Raw genomic sequence first — 12,152 nt, 5'->3', positions numbered from 1 at the left:
CTATTCAATATATTCATTAATGACTTGGATGAGGGATTAGAGTGCACTGTCAGCAAGTTCGCTGATGACACAAAACTGGGAGGAGTGGCTGACACAACGGAAGGCTGCGCAGCCATTCAGAGAGACCTAGAGAGGCTGGAGAGTTGGGCGGGGAGAAATTGAATGAAATATAACAAGGGCAAGTGTAGAGTCCTGCATCTGGGCAAGAACAACCCCATGTACCAGTACAAGTTGGGGGCAGACCTGTTGGAGACCAGCGTAGGGGAAAGGGACCTGGGGGTCCTAGTGGACAGCAGGATGACCATGAGCCAGCAGTGTGCCCTTGTGGCCAAGAAGGCCAATGGCATCCTGGGGTGGATTAGAAGGGGTGTGGTCAGCAGGTCGAGAGAGGTTCTCCTCCCCCTCTACTCTGCCCTGGTGAGGCCGCATCTGGAATATTGTGTCCAGTTCTGGGCCCCTCAGTTCAAGAAGGACAGGGAACTGCTAGAGACAGTCCAGCGCAGAGCCACAAAGATGATTAAGGGAGTGGAACATCTCCCTTATGAGGAGAGGCTGAGAGAGCTGGGTCTCTTTAGCTTGGAGAAGAGGAGACTGAGGGGTGACCTCATTAATGCTCATAAATATGTAAAGGCCAAGTGTCATGAGGATGGAGCCAGGCTCTTCTCAGTGACATCCCTTGACAGGACAAGGGGCAATGGGTGCAAGCTGGAACACAGGAGGTTCCACTTAAATATGAGGAAAAACTTCTTTACGGTGAGGGTGACCAAACACTGGAACAGGCTGCCCAGAGAGGTTGTGGAGTCTCCTTCTCTGGAGACATTCAAAACCCGCCTGGACGCGTTCTTTTGTGATATGGTCTAGGCAATCCTGCCCCAGCAGGGGGATTGGACTAGATGATCTTTCGAGGTCCCTTCCAATCCCTAACATTCTGTGATTCTGTGATTCTGTGAAGTCAGGTAAGTTGCCTGTGTGTAGGATAAAAGAAATAGTATTATAGCATTATGTTGCCACAACTTTTTATTTGAACAGCATCTCATGACAGCTTCAAAGCATTTACTGATACTTTACTGATAGTTACTGGTATTTGCTAAACTTTACTGACACAAAACTGTATTTGGAAATGAATATCACACATAACTGTGTTGAATGGTTACCATTGTCACTGTTTACAAATTTTCTCACTGTCACTTATCTACACAAGAAATTCCAGCCATATTGACAGAACTTTTGGACAATTTTAGAATTAGCTAAAGGACAAAAAAGATCCCCTTAGATTATATCTGCACACTGCATTGAACTATAACATCTTTCTTCAGATAAAATATCAGCTGACAAGATACCTCCACATCCAGAGAAGTTGCTATTAAAAAAAGAAAAAAGTTAGCTTTACTGCATGATCTATATAAGAAAAGCAGAGAAATAAGAGCATGCTCTGCCTGTACTGACTATAATCAACTAATTGCCACTTCACAGGCAAGTGAAATTTCAGGCCCAAATTTCTCCTACCTTGATAAGCTAATAGAGGAATATGAAGATCATCCTAGAAGCTTGCCTGAAATCTCCTTTTTTAAGGACTGAGAAGTTATTCATTCTAAGAAGAGCTATGGATGTCATCTATCTGGACTTCTGTAAGTCTTCTGTAAGGCCTTTGACACAGTCCCCACAATATCCTTCTCTCTAAACTGGAGATGGATTTGATGGATGGACTGTTCAGTGGATAAGGAATTGGTTGGATGGTCACATCCAGAGGGTAGTGGTCAATGGCTCAATGTCCAGATGGAGATTGGTGACAACCGTTTTCACTCGGGGATCCATGATGGGACCGGTACTGGTTAATATCTTAATCAATGACATAGACAGTGGATTGACTGCACCCTGAGCAAGTCTGAAGATGACACCAAGCTGCGTGGTGCAGCTCACATGCCTGAGGGAAAGGATTCCATTCAGAGGAAACTGGACAAGCTTGAGAAGTGGGCCCATGCGAACATCATGAGGTTCAACAAGGCCAAGTGCAAGGTCCTGCACCTGGGTTGGCGAACCCCCCAGTATCAATACAGGCTGGAGGATAAAGGGATTGAGAGCAGCCCTGCCAAGAAAGATTTGGGAGTACTGGTGGATGAAAAGCTGGACGTGAGCCCACAAGGCTGGACAGGGCTCTGAGCAACCTGATCTAGTTGAAGATATCCCTGCTCACTGCAGGGTGGTTTTAAAGGTCCCTTCCAACCCAAACTATTCTTAAATTCTATGATGATTCTAATTAGTCTATTTTTATTTACTTGAAGTTACATAAAAATTATATACAAAATATTGTCAAACTTCCTCACTTTCCCAAATTTATATTATTCTGATACAAATTGACATTCAAATTGAGTCATTGCTTAATTCACTTGCATAAAACTAAGCATTTAGCACGATTTGAGATGTCACTTGATGTCTAAGAATACATACAGGGCCATATAGCACTGGATTTATGAGGGAACACTTCCAGAAAATCTGCTGGGAGCCAGGCAACATGATAATCCATGGCACCTCTCAAATGAGCACACAGGTTTGTTCCTATGTACTGGGAACTGCACTAGATCTTCATTGCCTACAGTGGGAGGTCAGGAATCTAGCTGATGTGGAGAAGCCTACACACATAGGTGAATAAGAAACAGAATAACACCTTCAGTCCTTTCCGATGCAAGTTATAAGCTCCTGGCATCCCATTCTTTTAGAAATGATTGAAAGAATTCACAGAATGGTGTAGAGGATGACTGAATATACACACATACTTAGCATTTACGCCAGACGAGTAGGTGAGAATCACTCTAAAAAACCTAGAACTCTAGTCAGGTGTGAATTCATATCAGCTGCACTTCTTTAGTGATGGTAGAGATGGTTAGAGAACTGAAAAAGGTTATCAGTTCATATTATCAATCACACTGCTCTGAAGGAGAAAGCCATTGAGTGACATACAGTGATACCCTCCATTTTTCTAAGCAAAGGATCCTTCAGTTGTTTCATCTAGCCCAATATATATTGAAAAGGTCAGAACTCAATGAACCTCAGCCTGACGACTGCCTGCTTAATTGTTTTTTAGCAGTACATAGAAATACTTTTTGCCAAATGCTAGCTGAGTTGTGGAAGGAATTTACAAGTTTGCCTCACAACATCAATTATCCAAGCTAGGATAAAGGTTTCAACTTGATTATTATATGCAAATTCATATACACTTTAAAAATCATGTACGACCAGATGTAATGTGTGCATTCTGAGGGGATTTAGAGGCTTAGTGTTTCCTACAGATTCCCTACAACTTCTCTGTATAAATAAGAACAGAATCTATGTGGAACAGTTCACTTTCTCTCCAGTGACTTACAGGGTATTTAAGTACTTCACTTTACAAGGACTGGATTGTTTCTGGCCCCGAGCAAGAAACCTAATTTAGATGCCTATATTAGTTTCACTGGATCTGCACCACATTGTATTTAATACTCAGAGACTATGCATTACCGATGTAATCTTTTTGGATTTCAGTAAAGCTTTCGATACTGTCTCTCGCGGTATCCTCCTGTGCAAAATGTCCAGCATACAGCTGGATAAACACATAATGCAATGGGTGAACAATTGGCTGACGGCTAGAGCTCAAAGAGTTACAGTAAATGGGGTTACATTGGGCTGGCGACCGGTCACTAGTGGCGTTCCTCAGGGATCCATCTTGGGGACAGTGCTCTTCAATATCTTCATTAATGATTTGGATGCAGGACTTGAAGGACTACTATCCAAATTCGCTGATGATACTAAATTGGGAGGAGCTGCTGACACTCCTGAGGGCAGAGAGGCCCTGCAGAGAGACCTAGATAAGTTAGAAAGGTGGGCAATCACCAACCACATGAAGTTTAACAAGGGAAAGTGCCTGATTTTGCACCTAGGACATGGCAACCCTAGATGTACATACAGACTGGGGAACGAGAGGCTGGAGAGCAGCCCTGCGGAAAGGGATCTGGGGGTTCTGGTCGATGGCAAGTTGAACATGAGTCAACAGTGTGCCCTGGCAGCCAGGAGGACCAACTGTGTCCTGGGGTACATCAAGTATAATATTGCTAGCCGGTCGAGGGAGGTGACGAGGTTAGACTTTTGCCTATATAGAATTAGCAAGGATGTAGATGAACTGTTTTGTTCCCTGATCTGAGGGGATGTTAATGACTACATCATGCATCATGGGGAAGATAATCATTAGGTGATGGGTCAGGACAGTCATCAGAGAACCAGGTGAGAACACCTTTAGCTATTCTAGCCAGACCTTAATGAGTATATCTGTCCACAACTACAGATTTTCACCTCTGTATTGGGTTTGCATGGAAAAGTTTTGATAATGGAGGAGGTACAGAGGTAGCTTCTGTTGTAATCTCTGAGGAAAATTTTATTAATCTTATACTTTACTAAACTCATATAATTGATCTCAAATACAAGAACAGGTTAGTTTGGCTACTGATTGAGCATTACCTAGTCTACTAATGTAAAGCTGTCAAGAATGCATAGTTGCATATTGTGCAGGAACAATTACTTATTATAGGTTTAGGGGACAAGAAGGGAACACCTGGTCTTTGAAGGGAACTGATAACTGGAGGATTCCCAGAAGACAAGCAAGAAAAGACAAGTAGGGTAAAGTTAAAAGTGGTAGGGAGAGATCAAGACGTCCGACTCAAAAGGAAGGAGTAGCCCCGCTGCCCCTGCTTCTGAAGGAGCATGCGCAATGTTTTCCTGGGTAGCAATCACTTTAAATTGAAGCAGGAAAAGCTACTCCAATAAAAGAAAGGAAGAATTTGAATAGCACCAATAGGAAAGTGTATTAAGAGAACATGATAATTTGTTCCCTATAAATCTGTGATGATTTTGTATTCAGGTTGAGCCAGTTTTGTGGAATACCACCTAGCTCCCAGCTTTGTACAAATCTGCAATAAAAGGAATACCTCCACCCTGTGTGTATTGGCTTGCATACCAGGTAGAGGATCCCACTTTTGGGCAACACTGTGAGAAGCTGCTAGAAGCTTCCTCTATGTCCCATAGAGCCAATGCCAGCCAGCTCCAAGATGGACCTGCTGCTGGCCAAGGCCAAGCCCATCAGCAATGGTGGTAGCACCTCTGTGATAATATATTTAAGAAGGGGAAAAAAAAAACCTGAGCAACTGCAGCCAAAGAAAGGAGTGAGCACACATGAGAGAAACAACTCTGCAGACACCAGGCTCAGCGAAGAAGGAGGGGGAGGAGGTTCTCCAGGTGCCAGAGCAGAGATTCCCCTGCAGCCTGTGGTGAAGACCATAGTGAGGCAGGCTGTCCCCCTGCAGCCCACGGAGGTTAAAGGTGGAGCAGATATCCACCTGCAGGCAATGGAGGACCCCACACTGGAGCAGGTGGATGTGCCCAAAGGAGGCTGTGACCCTGTGGGAAGCCCATGCTGGAGCAGGCTCCTGGCAGATCCTGTGGACCCATGGAGAGAGGAGCCCATGCTGGAGCAGGTTTGCTGGCAGGACTTGTGACCCCATGGGGGACTCATGCTGGAGCAGTCTGTTCCTGGAGAACTGCACCCCATAGAAAGGACCCATGCTGGAGCAGTTCATGAAGAACTGTAGCCCATGGGAAGGACCCATGTTGGAGCAGTTTGTGTAGGACTGTCTCCTGTGGGAAGGACCCCATGCTGGAGCAAGGAGAGAGTGTGAAGAGTCCTCTCCCTGTGGAGGAAGGAGTGGTAGAGACAACGTGTGATGAATTGACTGCAACCCCCATTCCCCATCCCCCTGCATCACTGTAGGAGAGGAGGTAGAGAAAACTGGGAATAAAGTTAAGCCCGGGAAGAAGGGAGGGGTAGGGGGAAGGTGTTTGTAAGATTTGGTTTTATTTCTCATTATCCTACTCTTGTTTGATTGTTAATATATTATATTAATTTCCCCAAGTCGAGTCTGGTTTGCCCATGACAGTAATTGGTGAGTGATCTCTCCCTGTTCTTATCTCTACCCGCAAGTCTTACGTTATATTTTCTCCCCCTGTCCAGCTGAGGAGAGGTAGTGATAGAGTGGCTTTGGTGGGCACCTGGCATCCAGCCAGGGTCAACCCACCTCAACCTCTAACTAAAAGGCTCACAAGAACATTCTGCTATAAAAGAATGAAATAAATGTATATGTATATGTGTATGTATATGTGTATGTGTATGGGTATGGGTATGTGCACGTGTATGTATATCCATGCACCAATATATGCTGGGGGCCACCCAGCTGGAACATAGCTTGGCAGAACAGGAGCCAGCAGTGTGCCCTTGCTCCAAAGAAGGCTAACAGTGTTCTGGGCTGCATTAGACAGAATATTGCCAGTAGGTCAAGGGAGATGATCCTTCCCCTCTACTTAGCACTGGTGAGGTCAAACCTGGAGTGCTGTGTCCAGTTCTAGGTTCCTTAGTACAAGAGATACATGGACATACTGCAGAGAATGCAATGAAGGGTCACAAAGATGATGAAGGGCCTGGAACAACTCTCCTATGAGGAAAGGTTGAGAGAGCTGGGACAGTTCAGCCTGGAGAAGAGAAGGCTCAGGAGGATTTCAGCAATGTATAGAAATATCTGAAGGGAGGGTGAATAGAGGATGGCTCTTTTCAGTGGTGCCCAATGAGAGGACCAGAGGCACTGTGCACAAACTGAAAAACAGGAGGTTCTGTCTGGACATCAGGAAACACTTTTACACTGTGTGGGTGACTGGGCCCTGGCACAGTCCCTGGAGGTATTCAAAAGCCATTTGGAAACGGTCCTGGGCAGCTGGCCCTAGGTGTCTCTGCTTGAGCAGAGATGTTGGGCGAGATGACCTCCAGAAGTGCCTTCCAACTTCAGCTATTCTGTGATTCTGTGATTATGTATATGTTTATCATATCATGTCAAAAAAGACATATTCACAAACTACCTTTAGTGTTTTTGCTTTTACATGTAGTAATTATGTAGGATTTTTTTAAAGATTAAAATGGTTTTATTCAAATTTCATTTAAAAATACTGCTGAAAATTGGGGGCAACTGTGGTACCTTTCAGCCACAAAAAGTAGCTTCTTAGAGTTTTTGAACAACTGACAAAATGAAATGTCAACAGTATGTTTTGTTTGTTTCTTACCTAGTTTGCTTGTTAACTTACTCTCAGTGAAGAATGCTATTAAAAATCACAGGAAAAATTATTTATAATGAGATTGCAAATGAATCATTCAAGAAAATAATCTAAAATATTTCAGCATTAACAAGGTTTAAGGCTCCCACCAAATTTTTACTATGCCTGAATCCTTTAAGAGTGAAAACGAACATTAATTAAAATACATTTTCTGTACAGATCAACAAAAAATATTTGGAACACCTATTGAAAAGAAGCAACTAAATCTCACCTATTTTAACATGAAATAATTTCATATATTGGTGAAGCCACCAATCTTTCTAGTTTGATTTGAATGAAGAAATATGAACTGGTTTAGTTTATTAGACGGTTTCAGGCAAATCAAAGGAGTAAAATTAAAGTTCTACGGCAACATTGCAGGTTTTATTATTTCATTTTCAGCTTCATGATACTTTTCTTTTAATATGTTAATACTGATTGGCTTCTCCTAAATTTTTCTATTGAATTTTGAGTTACATTGTTTGATATCCTGTTACTCAAGTCTGACTGCATTGTCAATATAATTACTGCACCTTGAAAATGAAACGAGGTATCATAAAAACTCAGGCTATAAATTTAAGCCTTCATTTTAAGAGGATCTCAGTACAATCTTTCCAATCTGTTAATAATCTTTGCCGCCTATGACTTCATCTTTTTTAGTGAATTTAAAAGTAAAGAACCCATATCTTTTTTTCTCAAAGGTCCAATGATTAGCTTTTAATTTTGACCTGGCGTCTCTCCAGAGAGCTCTTCAGTTATTTTCAGTGCAATGAAAATGATAGACTGTTTTCTTTGATTTATACTTAAGTACAAACCACAGTAGTAAAAATTTCACCTTTTGGTAATACAAAGTAAATTTCCACCTCCAGCTCTCAATAATTTTCTGTTGAAACTTTGTTATATCTTAATCTTAATTTGGAAATAATTTTAAATACTTTTTTTAGCATTATAGCAAACATTTATATGATGCAGTACTCAAATATATACGAGCACCAGTGCATAAGGGTTAATTTTCAGACTAAATTAAATGAAAAATACAGAGAATTATGAGAAGTATACCACTCTAAAATAATTCTTTTTGAAATTCCTTATAAATAGTTTTGAAATTGTTATTTTTTTTCTTACACCCTACCCACTGGTTACCTGCCTCCTGTCTGTTCAGAAAGAAACGTGTTCTCTCTAAAATCTGGACCTGAATCTGAAGAAAGACGTTTTATGAGAAGCTTTCTAAAAGATACACAATGGAATTAAGTCTGAGGTTAACACAACTGTTTTAGGAGTTTATAGGTGGGTTTCAATGATGTGAGATACCAATGATACATGTTTACATTTGTGATGCTTGTCTATGATAGGCAGTGGAAATCTAGGATTTAATTCAGTTGCTAAACGTGGGATATAGTGATACTTCAGAAAAAGTATCCAGGAAATTCTCATGAGGATGACATATAACAAAGTGGACACAATTCAGTTGCATAAATGAGCGACATTAGTGCTGTTGGCTGTGTCACTTAGGGCCACAGAGACACCAGAAGAAACCCAGAAGCAGGTACTGTGGAGTGTGGACATAGCTACTCAAGTATACAGGGAATTGCCTTTAACACTATGGATAAAGAGCTACAACATTCAGCTTGTTAATGTGGGGCTCACTGACTTACATGCAATTAGCATTGTAGAGGTAAGCAAAGTATGTGATGCCTAGATGAAGTAAAGTCCCTATTGATTGGAGGAATGCAGCTAAATTTATGAGCCATACATTTAGAATTTGTAGCAGGATTAAAAGCTTCCGAACATAAAAGCAGTTTGAAATCTTGCCTCTAAATTATTTCAGTTTATACTTTATAGACCATGAACCACGGAATCATGGAACCATAGAACAGCCTAGGTTGGAAGAGACTTGAAAAGATCTTCTGGTCCAACCTTTCATGGGAAAGGGAATCTAGATGAAAAGAATGAGACCATTACATATCTTACACCCATACATACAATACCTGATATTGTACATAAGACTACTGAAAAGGAAAGTAAACTTTTTTATCTTGGGTCTGTTTTTCACCATTTTCAGCAATTCACAGAACAAAATAGTTGTATTCCTTTCATCTGACATGTCAATAGCCTCTTTTAACTCCATACTGGCAGATCTTGCAGATATTAATTATAAAGAAAATTATTACTAAGAACTAGGGCAGGAACCGGTAACCAACAAAGCCTGCGTGATCTCTTTCCACACAATAAGAGTTACAGGTGAGGCTGGTGTGTGAACAGTTTAAGTTACCTTTTGTTAGTGCTTGGCAGATTTAAAAAAATTCTTCAAAGACTGCAGTAATGCACAGTATTGTGTGCTAGCTTCTCAGCTGGCATAGGTGTTGAAAAATGAACAGCTCACATTTCTGACAAAGAAACCTCTGTCATATTTGACTGTTTCCTTTGTAGCACATTTCATATTTGAAAGCAAAACAAAAAAACCCACCCAATCCTCTGAGACCCCAGTGTGACACAAAGTGCCTGTAAATCTTAGCATCATGATTTATGATAGTTCTTGTTTTAATCATCTCCTTCCTGACATTCTTATCTTGATCCCTTTCGGAGTGAGTATATTTTCTGTACATCATAGACATTATAAAACCAGTATCTGGTTATGTAGTGAGCTACCACTCTTAGCCTACCTTCATCTTTCTTCCCATATTCTTCAAAATATTAACTGAAAGAGAATAACTACTTAAGTATGTCAGAGAATCATATGCTATGCTTATACTGGTAAAGGAAACATGGCAAAAAATGACTGAGTAGCACCAATTGGGTTAGGGCTATAGTCTCCTATGGCATACTTGTCTGGAAGAGAGCTAACTGGAGTGGTTCAAACCAGAGCCAGGGATTGAGATAATAACTGAGCAGTAAGGGTGACCAAGATCTGGTGTTTGAGATCTGGAGGTACTAAACAGAAGAAAATTACTATTTACTTCTCTGGAAAAAAAAACAGACACTGAAGCCTGAATCACTGAATCATAGAAGCATTTGTAGGAAGGGAGCTCCAAAGGACCTCCAGCAGTCAACTAGTTCAACCTCTCACTCAAATCAGGGCTAATGCCAACACCGGATTTGGTGATCACCTGGTCTAGTTAATTCAGGAAAACCTTCAATGAAGAAGATTGCTTAGCCTCTGAAAAGCCTGCTGCAGTGGTTCACTGCTTTCCAAGTGATTCCCCCAGCCGCCAATGTCCGACTTGAATTGTCCATGCTACAACTTGTGATGTTTGCCCCTTCTTACACTTTGTGGTGCTCCCAAGAAGAATTTGGTTCCATGATCTTCCCTTCAAGAACTCTATCCTCCTCTTCACCAAACTAAACAAGCCCGCTCCCTCAGCCTCTCCTCTCCTAACTGACATACCTTCTTGGTAGCCTGTCATCACTGGACCTTCTCCATTTTCTTCCTATGCCTTTGAAACTGTGAAGTGCAAAATTGGAAACAATATTCCAGGTGCAACCTTAGCAGCACTAGCTATTATGGGAATAATAACTTCATATGGCCAGCTGACAGAATTTTTCCTGATGTAGACCAATACGGAGTTTTCCTCATTCATGCTATTGGCTCATACTCAGTCTGGTATCTGTCATAAGTTTATTGAGGTCACTGTGGATGAAGGGCTGCCATTCACATCATTATTATTATTATTATTATTATTATTATTATTACAACAATATTAATTAAAAAATACCTGAGGTGGGAGCAGTGGTAATCTGATATAAGCAAGTAGCATACTTAGGTCATTGCATCGCCTCTGCGTATCATACTTCACCCACATCATTAAGGCATGGAAAATGGTCTCTTCATCAGGAACATTCACATCATCACTAGCAAGAAGTTTATGGAGTTCTTCAGCCGGTAGAAGTAAAAATTCTTGATTTCTTATAACTTCCATTATATTCTCCTGAGAAGAAGAAAGTATTTCAGATTCAGTAATATTGGAAGAAAATAAAAGCAGCTGTTAAAGCTAATAAACTCATAGGATTAGTCAATATCTGCCATACCCAGCCCTCTTACAGCTCATGAGTAAAACAAACCAAAGATGATTAGAATTAGACAGCTATAGTTGTAATTCATATATGAATATATTCAGAAAACAATATGAAGATTATATGGTACTATTGTAATTAAAAATTGTCATAATTAGTAAAGGCTAGGGCAGATCTGCATATTGCTTGAAACTTCTATAAACTCAGTGGTAATTGAGCACATTCACAGAATCACAGAATCAACCAGGTTGGAAGAGACCTCTGGGATCGAGTCCAACCATTGCCCTGACACCACCATGTCAACTACACCATGGCACTAAGTGCCATGTCCAGTCTTTTCTTAAACACATCCAGAGATGATGACTCCACCACCTCCCTGGGCAGCCCATTCCAATGTCTAATAACCCTTTCTGAAAATAAATTCTTCCTAATGTCCAACCTGAACCTCCCCTGGCGAAGCTTGAGGCTATGTCCTCCTGTCCTATCGCTAGTTGCAATATGTTGTAAATCTTTACATGCACATGCTACATTTTCCTGTGTTTTTTCACTATCTGATCTATTTCTTAAATAACTCATCAGTCATATACAGTTATATTATCAATATCCAGATGATGGCTGTCTATACATATGACAAGGCTGAGAGGAAGATCAACACTATGAACTTCTCATTATTTCTTGAACTTGTTTAGAAGAGATTGTTAACATCCTAGCTAACATGCAAAATGTATACAGCAATTAAAATCTCACAGTATTGACATTTATAATACGTATAGGAATAACTATTAAAAAACTAAACAAAAACGATATAAACTATATAAAAACATATAGAAATAAACTATAGAACAAACAAAAATCTTTTTCATTTAGTTGTCTGAATCCTAAGAACTGAATTAAGTACTCTCTGAACTACCTACCCTACATTAACAGGACACAACAGAAGCACAGTTCTGCAGGGTATCTTTCTCTAATTATTTCTCTTA

At 40.7% G+C, this 12,152-nt stretch overlaps 1 protein-coding gene across 2 annotated transcripts in view; it reads right to left on the bottom strand.

The window, feature by feature from the left end:
- KLHL1 (kelch like family member 1) overlaps positions 1–12,152 on the bottom strand; it is a 264,468-nt gene that overhangs the window by 87,372 nt on the left and 164,944 nt on the right. For both annotated transcript variants that reach the window (XM_068423667.1, XM_068423675.1), the window contains one exon: positions 10,875–11,087. In XM_068423667.1, the coding sequence (XP_068279768.1) occupies positions 10,875–11,087 (213 nt within the window). The remainder of the gene's footprint in view (positions 1–10,874; positions 11,088–12,152) is intronic.

The sequence above is a fragment of the Nyctibius grandis genome, chromosome 2 (genome assembly GCF_013368605.1).
Source record: "Nyctibius grandis isolate bNycGra1 chromosome 2, bNycGra1.pri, whole genome shotgun sequence".
Taxonomy (NCBI): Eukaryota; Metazoa; Chordata; class Aves; order Nyctibiiformes; family Nyctibiidae; genus Nyctibius; species Nyctibius grandis.
Note: the sequence above shows the minus strand (reverse complement) of the source record. Positions and strands in the feature narration are given on the sequence as shown.